This window comes from Coloeus monedula, assembly GCF_965178545.1.
Source record: "Coloeus monedula genome assembly, chromosome: 20".
Lineage (NCBI taxonomy): Eukaryota > Metazoa > Chordata > Aves > Passeriformes > Corvidae > Coloeus > Coloeus monedula.
In genome coordinates, this window is record NC_138800.1 from 6,997,443 (window position 1) to 7,015,995 (window position 18,553).

General features: G+C 62.8%; 2 protein-coding genes across 10 annotated transcripts in view; one reads left to right on the top strand and one right to left on the bottom strand.

Moving 5' to 3' along the window:
- The window catches only part of MYO18A (myosin XVIIIA), a 36,808-nt gene extending 26,975 nt beyond the window's left edge, over positions 1 to 9,833 (bottom strand). For 7 of the 9 annotated variants that reach the window (XM_082294679.1, XM_082294678.1, XM_082294677.1 and 4 more), the window contains exon 1: positions 784 to 865. Coding sequence is in view for 1 of the 9 variants with exons in the window: in XM_082294680.1 (XP_082150806.1) it covers positions 4,073 to 5,080 (1,008 nt within the window). In the remaining 8 variants the exon portion in view is untranslated. Of the gene's footprint in view, positions 1 to 783; positions 866 to 4,072; positions 5,156 to 9,780 lie in introns of those variants that run through there. The other 2 variants (XM_082294680.1, XM_082294673.1) reach the window with 2 other exon arrangements.
- Positions 9,834 to 13,837: 4,004 nt separating this feature from the next.
- Positions 13,838 to 18,194, top strand: CRYBA1 (crystallin beta A1; the record flags this gene model as incomplete). The annotated part of the gene is given in 7 exon segments (XM_082294953.1): positions 13,838 to 13,855; positions 13,857 to 13,869; positions 14,611 to 14,675; positions 15,592 to 15,710; positions 17,250 to 17,391; positions 17,787 to 17,929; positions 18,047 to 18,194. Coding segments are annotated over 7 exon segments (648 nt in total).
- Positions 18,195 to 18,553: the final 359 nt, after the last annotated feature.

Genomic DNA, 18,553 nt, shown 5'->3' on the forward strand with positions numbered 1-18,553 from the left:
TGGGATCCTCAGGAACGGGGGTCTGAGCCCACCTGGCCCTGCTCAGCATACAAACAGTGCCCACAGGAGGGGCTCTGGGGACAGGCAGGTGACCAGTCTGAGACCTAGCAAAGCTCACCGTGCAAAAAAAGCCCCTTTAGTCAGGCTGCAGGACTGTGGCCCCACTCCCCCGAGCGGGCCAGCCCGCTGCGGTAAGCAAATGCCAGGGTGAGGGAAGGGATATTTTCTGCCCCAGCTCCCTGCTTGCCCTGACAGCCAGGGTTTATTCTGAGCCTGACCCTGTGCCAGCAGCCAGGCAGCTCTGGTGGGACCTCCTGCCCTGGATGGCACCCGCTCTCCAACCCCAGGTTGTGCCTGGGGCCACTGGGGAGAAGCCCCCTCCCACGGCCAGCTGTGGCACAGGGGAGCCACCAAACCAACCCAGCAGTCTGGGAGTACATCCCTGAGGGCTCCCCTGTACCCCCCAACCATCACCACGCTGTGAAATGCCAGTGCCGGCAGCACAGGCTGAGCACTAGGGTCTGGAGATGAACCCACCTGTGGGTCAGAATCCCCAAACCCCCTGCCCACAGCACTCCCACCTCCAAGCAGCCTGGCACTGCCACAAAGGTCTCCAGAGAGCACTGGCCATGAGGTCCCCACAACAAAAAACCCCCAGCCACCAAAGCACCCCAGGGGTGGGTTCAGCCTCACAGTCCCCACTCCCAGTGCCAGGACTGTCTCCCACATGCCCCCCTCGAGCTCCCCAAGCCGTGCTGGCCACGCTGGGGGTCCCCACCTTACCAGAGGGAGCCAGGAGCGGGGTTTCCGCCGGGGCGAGCGCGGCACCGCACGGGAGAGGCACTAGTGGGGCGGCAGCCGGCAGCGGGGACAGCTGGGCTGATAGGGCCACCCTAAAAATAGCCGAGGAATGCGAGGGCCCCGCCGGCGCAGCAGCAGCCGGAGGGAGAGCTGGGGGGGGACACGCGGGCAGTGGGGCCTCGCCACCACCACCGTCACCGCCGCCACTGCCAGAGGAAGTGATGTGGGCTCTGCCGCGGGGGGAACGGCCCAGCCTCCGTCCACACGGAGAGAGAGAGAAAGACACCCCCAAGCCAAGTGCAGCTGTGGAGCTGGGGGAGCCAGGGAGGGCTCTGTGCCTCAAGATACAGGGTTGCACACTCCTGTAGCCCGGGGTGCCTGGTGTCAGAGCTGGGTTACTGGTGTCGTGCCAGGCGGTGCAACCCTAACACTTCTTGTTCCTCCTCCAGCTTTCCCATGAACACAAGTTCCCCCCAAAATGCTCCTGGGGATGTATAGCACCCCAGCAGTCCATGGTAAAGACATTTTCATGGCAAAGCTGCCTCTGGACGACCAAGGTCTCCCTGGAAACAGTGGGAGTGGGGCAGCAGGCAAGGGGCTGGGGGTCGGGGGCCTCCCTGTGAGGGGGCTGCTGGAAGGAGCTGGTGGCAGGGAGCCAGGCACACTGGTGGCATGGAGGAGCAGCAGTGACACAGGCATGGCACACTGGGACCCCAGCTGGCAGCTGAGCAGGTCCCTGCCCGATCTGAGACAGATGTGTCCTGAGCAAAAGACCATTCCCATGGGAAGCAGGGGGTTCCAGCCTGGCACACCCCACTGCACAAGGGACAGGCCACATCAAACACCCTTGGCAGGGCTGGCATAACACAGCAGAGAGTGCCTGTGGTGACATGGGTGTCCCCAGAGAGCTCGGCATTGGAGCCACCTCCACTGGGATGCCCAGCCCAGCTGTTTGGTGACAGCAGCATTTCTGCCTGGCCAACATTATTTCTCTCATTCATTTGCCAGGAAATTTGGCAGACACACGCTGGCCCATGGCTGAGCCCACTGGACACAAGCCCCCTCCAAGGACCCCTTGGGACTCCCCCACACTGGGACACCACAGCAGCACCAACCCCTCAGTGAGAGCAGAAAAAGAGCCAAACCAGAACTTCCCAAGCACGGAAGAATGATAAAAGTGCCTCCAACACAATGAGAGTCCCACATCCCACCCTGGTGGGACACAGGGAACCCAGCCACGCCATGGCACAGTGGCCTTGCACCCTGGGGACAGCGACCTGCAGGGACCTGGGTGCCCGTGGAGAGTGGCACGCAAGGTCGGCCAGTGCCCCTGCCGGATGCCTGTGGTCCTGCTGCAGCCCTGGAGCGGTCAGAGGCGTTTCTGGAATATTTCTGCTGGGCCGGCGCACGCCTGGGCCCTGCCTGAGGAATTTCGCCGGTAAATAAATAAATACGAGTGTGGAGCCGAGCCAGCCCAGCTGCGCCACACTGGGAGCAAGCCTGGGACACAGAGGGGGTTTCACCCCATCCCCAATACCCGGCCATGCTGTCCCACTGGCTGGCCCCCTGTCACCCCACAGCATTGACAACCCCATGAGATGCGGCGGGTGCTGCCCCTGCCCAGCCGGGTCCACAGGGACAAGGGTGACTCAACACAGACCTGGTGAGGGGGTTAAACCCCCCCATAGTGCACAGAGAGCCTGGCACCGTCCTGCTCCAGCTGGGGAGGGGCTTCCAGAGCAACAGCCCAAAATATGTCTATAATTTCCTGTTTCAAAAAGGATCATTTTTATTTAAATTAGGACCAGAAACATTCCAGGGAGCTTAGTGGGGCCTGGGGGAGAACCAGGCCTCCCTGTGTGCCAGCACCTTGCGTGAGAGACCCCCAAGTGCACCCAGCTCCTCAGTCTGGGCTCCCTAGTACCCGCAAAGCCACGGCATGTCACTCTGGTGCACCACGCAGGAGGAGGAGGCATCCTGTGCCGGGATGTGCCTGTGCTGCGGTGGCAACCCCACGACACGGTCAGTGCCAGCCCTCTGGCCAGCTCCTACTGGCTGATGCTGTCAAACCACACCACATTCCGGCACAAGGCTGCAGCCTCTCCCATGCAGCTCCAACGGCACCGGCGTCTCCTCTCTCCCTTCCCAGCCCAGCTCCACGCTCCTGGAAGGCACAAGCGCCTCGCTGGCCCCGTGTGCCAACATCCAACGCACACGTGCCTCCGTGCCAGGGTCACAGTCGCGCCCTGTGTCCACACGGGGTTATCCAGGCAGCACTGCCCGGTGACGCCTGCAGGGCTCCGGGGAGGAGCTGCGGGGAAGCCACCGCTGTGGCTTGGCGCAGACTCCACCCCGCGGTGCCGGCATCTGCTCGAGGAGCACATGGAGCCCCGTAGTCACCCTCACACCATCCTGGCCACCACCCCGCAGGCGCAGGGCCTCGCCATGCTCAGTGTGGTTCTCGCCAGTGCAGGCAACCTGCTCTGCAGACAGAGGCATCCTCCATCCCTAAGAAAGGCTTAAAAATACACTAAACAAGTCCAGTTTTATGCTAAACAACGCCACGCTGCTGCATCCCGTGCCACCGTGGAGGGGGTCCAGCCCTGCAGGCTGCTGGCACTTGAGGGGGCTCTGCTGCTGGCTGGTCAGGACGCTGGTTAGCTTGTGGCAGGGTCAGCAGTGGCGGGCAGCAGGCGTGAGGGATGTGGGTCACCCAGCCATTAAGTTTCTATTTATACAGCAGCAGCAGCAGCCGCGTACGCAGGGCTGCGCACGCCGGCAGCAACTCCCGGCCCCTGGCACGCTGTGTGCCTGCCCCAGTCCCCGGGGAGGATCCCAGTGGGGGACGCCAGCGTGGGCAGTGGAGCAGGCAGTGTCCTTCTGCAAAGTAGCCTTTGGAATTTCCGGGCAGTGAGGAGCAAAGCTCCCTTCTCAGCTGGACCGTGCTCAGTCAGCAAAGAGATGGGGACAGACTTCCCGCAGGCAATGCAGAGCTGGGCTCTCCTGCAACCCCTCTGGGAAGACCCAACCCAACAGCACCCTGAGCATCTTGGGGGGCAAAACCCACCAGTGACGATTTGCAAGACCAGATGTATCACTGCTGCATCCCAGCCACAGCCTCCCACTCCTCCCTGTGCATCACTCCTGGCCGGAGCAGCCCCAGCACCCGCTCTTTCCCACAGCCCCTGCCAACCTAAACACCCCCGCGAGGACGCTGGCGCTGGCAGAACGCAGGCCCGGCAGGGCCCGTGCCGGGGCTGGGGTTACTCACATCCCAGGCAGCACGGCGTGTCCCCTGGCCGCCCCGCAGCCAGCAGCGGCTCAGCTCGCTCAGCTCCAGGATGGGCTGCACCTTCAGCTGCACCGTCTCCCCCGACTGCCGGATCATCTCCACGATCTCATCCCGGGATTTGTTCTCCACGTTCCGCCCGTTGATCTCCACCAGCCGGTCGCCCGGCACCAAGCCCAAGGCCAAGTCTTTGGTGCCGGCTCCGGGCTCGGCGAAGTGCACGATGCGCCGGTACACCTGCCCGTCGGTGCCGCGGTCCAGCATGGTGGTGCGGCGCAGGGAGAAGCCGAAATCGCCGGTGTTGCGCCTCTGCAGCTCCAGCTGCCGTGGGGTGGGGGGCTGGGGGGGCACCAGGGCGGGCAGCCGCAGCTCGGCAGGGAACCTCTTGCCGACGAGCTCCGGCACCCTGGCACGCAGGGAGGTGGTGAGAGGGGCGCAGGGCTGTCCGGGGGGAACCCCTTGCTTGTCGAGTGGGGTCTCCAGCGTGCGCACCTCCACCTGGGGGGACGGGGCTGCCGAGTGCTCGGAGGGCGTGGAGGTCTCTGAGGTGCTCTCATCCCGGCTTTTCTGGGAGAAGGAGAAGCGTTTGACAATCACCTGGGAGTTCTGCTTGGCCAGGGAGCCGAACTTGGCTGCCCGCTGCAGCACCGAGCCCTTGAAGTTGGTATCCTCCGCCTTGAGATCGTCGCTGGAGCTGGCCGTGCTCAGGTGGCCCGAGTCCAAGATGACGCTGCCCCGATTGCTGTCAGAGTCAAGATCTGTGAGGTGCAGCTCAGAGCCACTGGCCACTTTAATGGGGATGGGGTTGGAGATCTCCAGACGGGTCTTGGAGTCCCGCTTGGAGGCACGGTTGAGGTTGAAGAAGCCCCGGCGCATGCTCATCTCCTCCAGGCTCTTGAGCTCAGCTGCTGACATTCGCTCCTTTTTCTCCTTCTTCTTCTCCTTCCGGGCCCCATCCTTCTCTTTGTCCTTCTTCATCAGGTTGAACATGGTGATGGGGGGCTTGGGGTGCTCTTGCCCCCACGGCAGGGCACTGGGTTGGGGTGCTGGTCACGGCACGGCCGCCTGTGCAGGACAGACAGGAAGGGTGCCATCAGAGAGCAGGACGGCCAACACCTACCCACCACCCTCCATCCACCCCACTGGTCACCCCAGCTGCCACCCCCAACCCCTGGACCATGTCCCAGTATTCCCACCCTCCTTGGGGACCGCAGCACCACAGGGCTGAGACTGCCCCAGTCAATGTGTCCTCACCCCGGCTGGGCACCAAGCCCCAGGGATGCAACAGGGATGGTCCTGTACCCCCAGAGACACCCCAAAAGAAGCCCAGAAGCCTGGCAGTGCCTGGCACCGGGGCTGACTGCAGGCAAGGCCCTCAGCAGCTCAGGAGCTGTTTTGGAGCAGCACGGGTGGGCAGGGAAGAAAATATCCTGGTGGCTTTTGCAGCAGTTACTGCCAGCACGGACAATCCCCAGGGTAAAACCCCCATCCCATCCAGCCACCAGCGTCCTGCCTGCTGTTCAAAAGCCCCTTGTCGAGGAAACAGAGGCCTTTCTGCTGCTCATCCTGGTTCCGGCCACCGCAAACCACAGGGACTGCTGTGGGCAGTGTCCCCACCAGGGAGGAGCTGGAAACATGGCCTGGAGCAAAGGTTGCTCTAATAAACAGGAACCTGTAAAATCACATCCCTCCCAACACTGATAAGTGTCTAATTTTAGCCAGGGCGACGTAGAGGCTCGTGACGCTGCCGGCAACCTCCAGGAACAGTCGCTCTTTCATTCGGGCATCCCGCGCAGAGCGGGGGGAGCACCCAGCTTCCAGTGGGAAAAACACGGCTGGGCAGAAAACCCAGCTCCCTCCTGGAAAACCCCATGTGCACCCAGTGTCTGGGGACACCCAGTGCCTGGGGGCATCCACAGTCTCACCCTGCATGGGGTGCTATGGGACTCCTCTGCCCCTGGGGTAATTGGTAGCCCCCCCCAACCTCCATCGAGCGCTTGGGCTGCCGGTAAACAACTCCAAAGTGGAGCAGGCGGCTGGCAGCGCCCGTGGGACGGGCTGACAGCTATATATAACAGGGCAGGAAACTACACAGGAACTTAACCTCAGCACAAAGGACAACAGGAAAGCTCCCCACGTTTGAAGCATCTGCTTTAGAGCTCTCTGACGGGTGTGGGGACAAGGTTTGGGATGGGTAGCGCTGCCCACGGTGGCAGTGCGGGCTCTGCCTGGGGTGCGGGGATGTGCTGTGCCAAGCTTCACCTTGGCTCCAGCATAGCATCAGTACTGCATCACCACCACTGCCTGGACCATCTCCCTGCAAGGGCACATGGTCTCCACTGCCCTTGAACACACTCAGTGGGACAAGGGAAACCTGTTTTCCCCTAGGCAAAGCCATACAGGGATGGCAGGGAACTCCCTGAACCTCGCTGCCCCTCGGGGCCAAGGCAGAAGCACACGTGCACAGGAGAGGCCTGGCCACAGGGCAGGTGAGGACAGAGCTCTGCAAGCCATGGCACACTGTTGGCCCTGGGTGTGTGATACCTCCGAGGCAGTGAGGGGAAGCAGCCCGAGGGACAAGGTCAGGCTTGCAGCTGCAAGGCTCCTGGCCATGGCCAGAGGCGCTGCCACAGTTCTGCCCACATCATCCAGCCCCGGGGTTCTGGCTGCTCTGCCTTCTTCACAGCACCTGGAGCTTTACCCAGACCCACAGCAGGACCTGGGCAGGGCAGGACCCCAAAACACATGAAAACAACCCAGTTCCCTTCTCCTCTCCCAGAACTGCTGGCTGTGGGGTGATCGCTGACCCGAGCCATGGGACAGCACAGCAGGTGCTGTCACAAAGGGCCCCATGGCCATACCATCCTGGGGGTGCCAGGGCCTCAGCACAGACAATGGCAAGGAGGAAACCACCTGCACCTGTTCCTGTCCCCTCTGTGTGACACGTACCACTGGTACCACAGTAGCCTGGGCATCCCTGAAGCTGTAGAAAGGGCTGCACCCCTGGGAGCACCCAGTGCTCACCCCATGGCTGCTGGGACCCTTCCCGGGGATCCCTTGGGAGCAGAGCCACTCATCAGGCAGGTGCTGGTTAGAGCCTCAGCGCCAGAAGACAGGCAGCCAGCGCGCTCTTTGTCCTCGGTGGTTTCTCTCCCGGCACACAGGCTGCCTCGCAGCCTTTGTATGCCCAACAAAAAGGGGGAACAGCGTTCCCAGCCGCATCGCTAATCAGGCAGCACTGGCGGCCACTGCCGCAGCCACGTGTGCCCCACTCAGGGCCACAATAGGCAGCAGTGGAGCAGGGAGACAGGACTTCTGTGGGCCGGGGAAAGGACCGCAGCATTCCCCCTGCATTGGTGTCCCCAGCCCGTGTGGAAATTGTGGTTTGTTCCCTTTTCCCCAAGAAAGCTCCTGCCACAGATGGGTGCAGCCCAATGCCATGAGCAGGAGGCGGCTGCCGAGCTTCTCCTTGCTCCTGATTCAGCCCCAACGTGCCTTCCCTGACTCAGCCCGGGCTCGCTCCGGGACTCCCCTTGGCCAGGCATGTTTGGGGCAGCAGCGTGCATGAGCCGTGACAGGGAAGGGAGAGGCGCCCGCCGGCACTGGCTGCGCTCTGGGATCGCATGCTAGGATGCTGCTGTGTGACACTGGGCTGGCAAAAGATGAGGATGTCACCTTGGAAGGGCCAGATGGCAGAAAGAGAGATGCACCTCAATGCTCCCCAAGCCAAAAGTCCTTCCCGAGCCACTCAAACAGGAGCCAGATGCACCTTCCCCCATGTCCCCCCCCAGCCACAGCCATGAGCCCCCGCGTCCCTGCCAGGGTGTCAGGGAGCTCCAGGCAGGGAGGAAGGCGTTCACTGAAACTCCCAGCCACTCCTTCCCTCCTCGAGACGCAATCTCGTCCGACACGCTCCCGTGCAGGGACCTGCACAGCAAGTTTCACGGTCACCTGCCCTCCCTGCTCTGCTCCCTGATGCCAGCAGTAGGGCTGTGCTCCCACACCACTTTGGCACAGGAGCTGGTGGCTGTCCTCTGCTTGGGCACACCATGTTGGGGTACCCCATGCCCTGGCTGCGCCCAGCCAGGAAGGGATGATGCTGTGCCAGGGAGCGGGAGCTGCTGGCAGCGATTCCGAGCGGCCAGGCCAGCTCCCACGCAGGGCAAATGGGAGCTGACCTGCGTGATGGCTCTTTGCTGGACACAAGTTTTCCATGAAACAAGGAAATTTAGGGGGTTTCCAAATCCCTCTGCAGTGCCTTCCCTTACAGACAATGCTGGAATGTGTCAAGAGGAAAACAATCCCGGATCTACCTGAGTCACAGATGAGATGTGCCAACAGGCTGTCCCCAGAGCAGGATTTCAGGCCCTCCTGCTGCAGGAACCCCATGTCCAACAGCAAAGGAGACTCAGACTGGTTGTGAGGGGTCACCCTGGGCCAGGAGGGTGCAGGGGGTGCAAGCATCTGCCTCGCCCCAAAGCCAGGAAATGACACAGCTTGAGAGGTCTTACAGGGTAAACCCAGAGGTAGTGGGGCAGGATCCCAGCTGGGCTGCCAGGTGGGAGATGGTTCCATGACCAGCTGAGGGAGGACAGGTGGGTTACAGCCCCCTCAGCACAGGGCACAGGCCTCCCTCATTACCCTTTCCCAGCCCCAAATTCACAGCCTGACACCCTGCATGGCCCAGCCCATGGCAAAGGTGAAGGGCTGAGCCCCAGCTCGTCAGTGGGCAAAGTCCAGGGCTGATGCAGGTGTGGTGGGAATGCTCAGCTCCCGACTGGGATGGGACAGTGGGCAGGGGTCCCCTAATTCTGGAGTGCCAGGGCCAGCCTTGGGGTGTAGGAACACACTGCCATGTGCCCACACTTTCCTGTAATTGCCCTAAGTTTAGCTCTGGCACTGGCTGACCAGAAAATTTGCATCTCACAGGCCGGCTGGAAACCACACGATTTAGGGATGTGCATCCCAGCCCTTGCCCGATGCTCCAAATATTCCTCTCTGGGAAAATTAACAGGCACTGGGGTAGCCACAGCCCTGCGAGCCCCCACCACCCCCAGCACAGCAGCTTCCTGAGGGCCACCACCTCTGTCACTCCAAAAAAAGTGCCTCAGGTGCCAGTGGCACCGGCCCCAGCAGCGATGTGGTTAGTGGCGAGCCAAGCTAATGGCTTTGGATGCAATTCCCTGGTGGTGTGGGAAAGGCCCAGGCCAGCGGGTTCTCCCTGGAAGCAGGGCTGGCCTTGGGGAGCCCTGCAGCGGGTAGCGGGGTACCCAACACGGAGCACCTGATATGGAGCACCCTGCAGGGGGGACACACAGGGACACGGCACACAGAAACACACCCCGCACAAGGTGACACACACATGCAAACCCGCACACGCCTGACACCGGGGGGTGCACAGGCGCTGCAAGACAAGAGCGGGCCATGCCCACACCCACACCCCGCAACCGGGGGGCGGCACCGGGGGGGTCGGCACCCACCCACCCATCTACAGCCGTTGTGCAACGCCGCGGGGGCACGGGCACGGCTGAGCTAAGCTCAGCTCAGCTCAGCTCGGCTCGGCCCGGCCCGGCCCGCCGGGGGGGCGATGCAGCCGCGGCCTGCCCCGCGCCGGGCGGTGCGTGCCGGTGCCCCGGCCGCGGTGCGGGTGGCCGGTGGCCGGTCCCGGTGGGATGGCGGTGGGTACTCACCCAGCGGCGGCGGCGGAGCGGGGCCCGGTGGTGGCGGCGGCGGTGCCGGGCCCCGGCGGCGGCGCGGGGCGGGGCGGGGCGGGGCGGCCCCGCACCGGGGCGGGCACTGCCGGCTCTGCGCGCGCCGCCCGCCGCGCCGGGCGCGGCTCCGGTCGGCACGGAACGGAGCGGGGCCCTGCCCACCCGGGAGCGCCGCTGCGCCCCGCAGCCCGGCTACAACCCCCGTACGGACCGGCGCCCGCAGCCCGGCGCGCACCCCGGATCGGTGCAACCCACCCCCCGCCCCTCCGCCCCACAGCCACGAACCGGGGTGACCCCGCACCCCCCCGCACACGGTGTGTGCGCACCCCCGGTGGGACACGGTGACACACCGTCCATCTGGCGGTTCCCGCACGCACACACAGCCCGATCCTCACGCACACTCACGTGTTGTGCTCTCGCACTGGTGCACACGCAGCCCCGTGCATCGCACAATGCACACACGCACTCCTGGGGTTCTCCTTTTTGGAAGAATCCCATTAGGAACAGGACTGGATCCAGACAGGGAAGGCTGCAGGCTGCTGGCCAGAGCAGGGTGACCAGTGCCCGCTGGCCCCAGTGTGGGGAATACAAAGCCGGCCATGGCAGAGCTGCCTGCGGAGCCATTCTGCAGCTTCTCCCGCAGCACCTGTCCCCAGCGAGGGCTGTCAGCCTGCAGGGACTGACTGTGAGGACAGTGCGAGAGTGCCCTGCTGCTCTGTCCAGGAGACCGCCCGTGGTTAACAATGAGCATCTCCCAGCACACCCAGCAGCGAGAGCAGCATAGTCTTTGTTACACCCCTTCCACTGGTGTCCAGCTTTGGGACGTCACTCCGGGGTTGGTCACACACAGCGAGAATCCTGGGACAGATGGTTTCAGGATAAGCCCTGCCATATCAGTGCTGGGACAACCTCCCTTCCTATCAGGTGTGGAAGCAACTGGGCCCAGGAAAGCTGGAGTGGGTCTTTGGGAACAGGGGCCCCAGAGAGAGGCATCCACAAGCTCTTTCCAAAAGCACTTTTCAGGCAGTGCTCAATCTCTGATGGGAAGATCAGGATGGGTAGAGAGACGACAGGGACAGTGCCCTGTCCCAAGGTACCCCAGGGGACTCACTCCAAACCCCTGCTGCCATCCTGCCATCGCTGGCTGAGTCCTGTGGTCCTGGCTCTCCTACCATCAGCCTGTGAGCCACTCTTGGGACACACCTTTCTGGGTGTCATAAGCCCTGCTCCCTTGCAGTGGTAAAGCTGGCTGTGATTTCCAGCCCACAGCCAGTGCCCAGGACATGGTCCCAGAGCAGCAGCAGAGCAGGACACATGGGGCATGGCAGAGCAAGCTGGCAGCTGAGCAAGGAGCCCTGTGCTGGGTCCTGGCCCGAGGGAGGAGTGGAGTGGAGGAGATGCAGCCCTTGCAGGGGCGGAGGACGGCGGCAGTGAGCGCAGCCGCCTGCTTTTGTCACACTGTCCTTTGTCCCAGGCACGTGGCACCAAGCGCAGGGAATCGCAGCCATCCGGAGAGCAGGGATGGGGTCGAGTGATCTGGAATGGCGGCAGAGCCCGTCTGAACTTTCAGGAGGGTTTTCCAGCTGCGGTGGCGAGGGCACACATTGTGTGGCTGTACCTCTGCCCTGCTTGCTGGCACAGGTGGGTGAACAGCCAGTTACAGCCTGTGGCAACTCCTGCTTCCTTATCACGCTGGGCAGGTGGTGATGGGCTGGTGCTGGTTGGAACTGCTCAGCTGTGGGACAGCATGGGGTCCCCAGTGTCACACAGCCCTGCCACCAGCAGCCACCCACTGGGGCCACTCTCCTGCCACACATCCAGGGCTAAAACACCCCGTGTTTTCCAGTAAGCTGGCCAGCTGTTCCTGTCTACATGATCCCGTCTGGCTTTGCCAGAAACAGGTTGGGTTGCCCTGAGCAGCTCTCCCTGGCAGGGGGTTCCCCAGGCACCAGCAAATCCCACATCCAAGGAAAGTCTCTGTGTTGCCCAGGGTTTTCTATGGACAAGAGGGACAGAGCTCCGGTGCCAGTGGCATTTTGTGTGCCCCTGGCAGGCGTAGATGGCTGGCCAGGGCAAGGGCCTGGAGCCGGGCTGGGAGGGGAAGCATCTGTTTTGCAGCACCGCGGGGTTCCCTAAATAGGTCACTGCATTTTTATAGTCTCTTGGATCTAGAAAAACCAGTTGTTCCGGACAACCTGTGGACCCGCCAGCATCATCAGCTCCTCAGGCACTCGCCACTGTGCCCCCAGGTCCTTGGACACCTGCCCCAGCAGCACTGTGAGCAGGGCCAGGAGCTGGGGGGGCTCACAGCAGCCTGAGCCATATCGGGGTCCTGTTCTCTGCTGAGAGTGACCCATCCCCGGCCATGCCCGGTGTGGGCTGTGCATGGCATGCTTTCCCCCCACCTCGCCCCTGGCTTGGGGTGGCTGCCAGCTCCAGGCTTTGCTCTGGGGTGGTTTTCAGCCAGAAACAGTTTTCCTGTTGCAGGGGGAGGCAGGTCCCTGTGTGGGGTGCAGAGGGGTGTGCAGTGCCACCCACCCGCGGTACACCCGCATGCGCCGATGGTGTCCCATCCTGCTCGGGCTGAGCTCTCCCTCTAGTGGCACCAGGCTCCTGCCAAAGCCTCCACACTCTGGGGTGGCCGGAGCCGTGACCAGGGCATGTCCGAGGGGCTGGAGTGAGCTGGAGGGCGAGCTCGAAGCTGACCTCCCCCCTCAGCCAGGATGCCCACAGCAGGTGCACGGGGAGGGTGCTGGGAACGCTTCGCAGGAGCATCCCACCACCAGCCCCCCATTTTGGCATCCTTGCAAAGGGCAGGTAGTCCTGCCCTTCCCATTCCCTGACCCAAATTTGCTGGGATGTGGTGGCACAGTCACCTGGCGTGCCAGGCCTTGGGGGTGCAGCCCCACGGCTCTGTGTCACGGTGATCCCCCCCAGTGACACCGATCCCACCCCCATCCCCATCCCGCAGCAGCCAGCGAGGGGAAGGACCCGCGCAAACCCCAGCTTCCCCCGTCAGGGCAGTGCCCTGCCCGCAGCAGGGGTCCCCCAGAACCCCGCTGAGCCCCACGAGGCCCGTCTGGTCGGGTGCCACCCCGCCGCGCGTCCCCTCAGGGTCCCCCGGGCCGGGCGCCAGGCCATGCCGCAGGCAGCGCTGACGGGGCGCTTTGTTTTGTGCGGCCGCGGCTGCCCAGCGGGGAGACAAAAGGGGCAGTCAGACGCGGGCGAGCATTGTGCCGGCAGCCATGCGCTGAGGCAGCAGCCCGCGCCGCCACGCTCGCCTCGTGACCCCCGACGGCCCGGGCTGTGCCCGCCATGGTGCCCCAGGGCCTGCAGTGCCCGCCCCACGGGAGCCCCGCATGAGAAGGGGGCTGTGGGGCTGGTGGCGGTGGTCACCGCAGGGCCGAGGCCTCCCCAAGGTCATGGCAGGCGTCCTGGGTGTGGGGTTGTGGTTGTGGCAGTGCTGTGTGAAGCGCTGGCGCTCGGCGTGGCTGTGGGGACGTGTCTGCCAGGGCCACGCCAGTTCTCACCTCCAGCCTCCCTCGCCGGTGATGGGAGGAGGGTGTTCACACCAACGCGGTGATGGGGAACACACCTTGGCTGGTGAGGCACAGGGACAGTGCCTGGTAGACACTCCTCCGTGAGCCCACCGCCCGCGGGGTCTCATGGGGAGGTGTCCCCACGGTCCCCACGGTGCCAACTGGCGCCAGGGCCGGGCCAGCCCCCAGGCTCACCCCGTGACGGCGCGGTGCATTGCCCCTGGAAAATGCCAGCGCGGTCAAATCGTTGAGTCATTTGTGCCCAAGATTATCTGTGCAAACAGCCGCCCCGATTATTTTTTTTTTTTATTATCAAATTTTTTTTCTTTTTCCCTAAGAATGTGGCTCAGACCATGGGGATGAGCAGCTGAAATCTCTGGGGATCAGCAGGACAATGCCAGAGCAAGCATTGTGCTGACGGCTCTGCAAACGCTGGCACCGGTTCCCGGCCAGCAGTACCCTATAAAAGCTGAGCCGCTGAAGTAGGCAAACATTACATGGGCGAAGCAGCAGTAACCGCCTGAGCTAGGTGAGTCCTGGACCGATGCGCACCTCTCCCACCTCACCCCTCTGCTGCCAGCCGGCTGGGCAGACACCCTTCCTCCTGCCTGGTGGCAAAAGACACCCAGAGGGACCATCGCTGTTTCCCATGGCATAAGACAGGCTCACACATCCCCGCTGGCAGTCGGGGGGGGTGAGAGCCCCTCTACAACAGGGCACCCCACTCCAGGCACCCACCGGCACGGCACGCTGGTTGGCATCTCCCACCATTAGCCAGGGCTGTCCATGGGAGCCCACTGTGCCTCCCAAGGGACACCGGGCAGGGAGAGGGGAGCAGGCGGGTCTGTTGGACACTGCCAGGCACAGGGCAGCCCGTGCCCGCCGCAGCTCCCTGCTCTGGCTCAGGGGTGCTTTTCCTAGCGGTGGTCTGGCCTCGGGGAAGGAGAAAGGGGGACCGGGCACTGTGCCCTGGTGGGCACGCAGGCTCCGTGCCATGGCCGGGAGGAGGGAAGGGGCACCGCAGCAGTGAGAAGGGAGCACCCTGCTTTGGATGTGTCCCACAGCCCCCTACTGTGCCCCCTTCCCCATCCTTGAGCTGGCAGGAGGGTGTTGCTGAGACTGGTGTGGCTTGTCCCCAGCAGTGGGGCAGCTGTCCTTGAACAGGCGCTGTGAGTAGTGGGCACAGGGCCGTCCCCCAGCCTCGCGAGCGGGCAGCAGGGATGCACAGGAACATGCTGCAGTAAAAAATGGCTTTTCCTTCTTTCTCCAGACACCGATCCAGCAGCAAAGATGGCTCAGACAAACCCTCTGCCTGTTCCCATGGGCCCGTGGAAGGTACGTCCTTGCATCCCCTGTATTTTGCCTTTCCCTGTGTGCAGGTAGGGAACAGGGAGAAGGGCAAAGCCCATCCTCCCGGGCCAGGAAAGTTGCACAGCGGGCAGTGAGGCAGGGACAAGCACAGGAAACAGGCACCCCTGTTCTCTGCCCATGGGAATGTGCCTCCTGCCTGCTCAAATACCTCCCGGGTGTTTTTCATAAGGGTCTTCACAGCATCCCGGGCCAGCTGTGCCCTGCTCTTACCAGGCATCCGGTGACAGGCAGTTACAGAGTCCCCAAAAGCCACCGGCTGTTGTTCACCCTCCCCTGTCCATGCAGACAGGGTGAGCAGTGGGCACTGTGGAGCAAGGTGGGGAGCAGCCCCGATGGGTCTGGCAAAAGCCCCAGGGCCATAGGTCGAGGAAGGAGTCGAGAGGGAGAGGAGAAACACGTGCACAAGTGAGAAGCATCCCGTCGAAGCCTGGAGCTGTCGCGGGAGAGGAGAGCGCCAGCCGCAGCCCCCCGGGGAGGTGCCCCTCGCCCTTTCCCCCGTTAATCCTCTTTGCCCTAGAGCGTTCGGAGCCGAGGCCGGGAGAACCGCCAGCCACAGCCCTGCCACCCGCCCGTCCCAGAACGGCTCCGCTCCTCTCTCCGGACGGCACCGCTGCCCCGGGAACTGATCTCCGCAGGGGTGAGCAGGAGAGCGGAGCGGGGGCCAGCCTGCGGCTCCCCCGACACCAAGGCAGGGCGTCGCGGGGCCAGCAGTGCAGGGACGTGGAGGCGTGCGGGGCTGTGTCCCAGCCCACAGGGGTGCCCCGTGCAGCCTTCGCTGGCTCTCTCCCTGACGGAGCCACCCTCCGTCTCCAAGAGGCGCTGAATTGCCTGGGGCCACTGCCGGGCAGTTTCCAACTCGGCAGCTCGCTCTCCGTTCCAGATCACCGTGTACGACCAAGAAAACTTCCAGGGCAAGAGGATGGAGTTCACTTCGGCCTGTCCAAACATCATGGAATGTGGCTTCGACAACATCCGCTCCCTGAAGGTGGAATGTGGCGCGTGAGTACCCAGCTGCCATGGAGGGGGTGCTTTCCCAGGCGGGCTGGCTGGGAGAGGGGTGCCCAAGCGTGGAGTGGGACCAGCTGTCCCCGCTCTGCTTGGCTGGAGCCAAGCACCACAGCCAAGGGAAGCCAGGCATGGGGGGATCCCACCCTGCCAGGGCAGAGCAGCCAGCTCCAGGAAGCACTGATAGTGGGAGAGGGCCAGAGGACAATGGCAACACCTTTGGCATCATCCAAAACTGCCTCCCGCAGTGTTGGAACAGTCAGGTTTGGAGCTGCCCGAGGATGCAGCAAGGGTCAGTGCTCAGTGAGTGGCTCTTGAGCTTAGCCTGGTCCCCATCCTGTCTGTGTAACCCCACGAAGCACCAGCCCTAGAGAACCACCTCTCACCCCAGGGCCCTGCCCTCCTTTGCCCGAGACTTTCCCTGCACTGCACAGCTCCCAGGGCCAGGGCAGAACCCTCCCGCAGCTTCTCCAGTCCTGAGAGGGGTAGAGAGCAGAGCCGGGCTTCTCCCTGCGCACGGGAATCTTCCCTGGCACAGGCAAGGCACCTCCCGAGCAGCTCAGGGAGGCCGTGTGTCGGGAGCGGTCCCCGCGGTGCACATCCCTCCGGGGCGGGAAGCAGACGAGCTAGATTTGTGCTGCTATCTTTAGGACGTGTAATGCTAATGGGATTACAGCAGCATGCGTGCTCACGCCGTAATCAGCTCCCTGCTCCAGTTGACGTGTTCCTAATCAGGCTGCTCACCTTGCACAGGGCAGGCTGGCTGCAGGACATGGCACTGGGGCTCAGTTTGGGTCAGTGGCAAGAAACCCTCGACATCCCAGCTCAGGCCCTCTGCACCCTTTGTACCCCATCAGCAAGGGATCCATGCACTGAACAGCCCGTGCCACCCACCTTCCAACCCCCAGCCCAGGCTCTGTCCCCAGTCTCCTTAAGGGGACATCCCCACCCTGGAGACAGGCAGGTGCTGTGTGGGCAGCACCAGGGCTTGCAAAATGTGTTCTGCAGGGTGGAGGCATCCCACTCACCTCTCCTTGTTTGCTTTCAGCGAAGGCAGAAAGGGGAAAGGCCATAGGTCCCTGCTCTCTGCTCAGAGCCAGATGGGCTCTGCCTGCTTTGGACATCAGGAATTCAGGTCTTTTCAGCAGTGTCAGGTTGTAATTGGGAAACAAGTAAGAAATGAGGCCTTTGGGAGAGAAGGGCAGCTGGGGCATCCTGAAGCAATGCTGGTCTGCATAAATAACGACAGAGCAGCCAGGGGGAGAACCACCTGTGCAGGATGAGCCCCAGGATCTCCCCATCTCCCACTGCAGCCGGGCTTGCCGTGGGGGTGCCTCCCCAGCACCAGATGCAGTTTCACACTCCCTGGGTTCTCTGCCCACATCCAGCACCGCTTCCCCTCCTCCCAACCTGTGGGCAGAGGCCAGACCCCAACCTCCTCCTTGCACCTACATCCTGCCCCTGTGCTAGCTCCAAGCAGGAGCCCCTGAGCTGCCGCAGGAAGCCCTGGCAGCCCTCGCTCTGTTTTTGCAGCTGGGTCGGTTATGAGCACACCGGCTTCTGTGGGCAGCAGTTCATCCTGGAGAGGGGAGAGTACCCGCGCTGGGACGCCTGGAGCGGCAGCAACGCCTACCACATCGAGCGCCTGATGTCCTTCCGCCCCGTCTGCTCCGCTGTGAGTGTCCCACGGGCCTCTGGTTCCATTAAAATGTCCCAGGCCATGGCAGTGAGGTTAGGAAGGGAAAATACAGCTATGCCAGCGGCAGGCTCAGTGCTTCCCCCCAGTCCCAGCAGGATTTGCTCCTTGTGTCCTGTTTATTTTAAAGTTTTTGAGGGAATTTCTGGGCAAGCCGTACATGACCAGAGCTAGGGGACAGCCAGTCTGAGACAGTAGCTGTGGCATAGCTGATACCTCCCAGCCACTCAGAAAACTCCAAGCAGCCAGGGTCTGAACACCTCCCTCTCCAGGAAACCCTCTGGGTAATGCTGTAGGGAGTGACAGCCCTGCCATTCCCACCCATGCTGGGGCGGGAGCACCACCTCCCCCTCAGCCCCTGCTCTCCCCCTCAGAATCACAAGGAATCCAAGATCACCATTTTCGAGAAAGACAACTTCATCGGCCGCCAGTGGGAGATTGCTGATGACTACCCCTCGCTGCAGGCCATGGGCTGGGCCAACAACGAAGTGGGCTCCATGAAGATCCAGTGCGGCGCGTAAGTGACGGGCCAAGGACCAGGAGCAGCAGGACAATCCGCTGCCATCGCTGTGCCACCACGGTGGGAGGGGGACACCCTGTAACCCCCCTGCTTACCTCTGTCCTTTTCTTCCAGCTGGGTGTGCTACCAGTATCCCGGGTACCGCGGCTACCAGTACGTCCTGGAGTTTGACCACCACGGTGGAGACTACAAGCACTGGAGAGAGTGGGGTTCGCACGCCCAGACCTCCCAGATCCAATCCATCAGGCGTGTCCAGCAGTAGCTCCCCAACTTCCCAGTACATCTCTGCAAGGTTTCGAAAGCTCACCAGCTCCCTCTTGGTGCTAATACTCCCCTCCCGAAATAAACACCCCCTCTTGTACTGCCACTGCTTATGGAACAACACTCCCAAAACGGTACCAATCGCCACAATTGCCAATAAATGTGACTGAAAGAAAAAGATAAGACAAGCTTGGTGTGTGTTTGCTGTTGTGTGTTTGGGACTGAGGTTGCACACCCTCATCCCAGGAGCAGGGACCAGACTCTTTCCTGCTTACTTTAAGCTGGGCTGAAGCATGGCAGGGCTCACACTGAGGGAGGTTCAGACCTCCACTGTTGCACAGAAACACTTGTTTTCCCTGC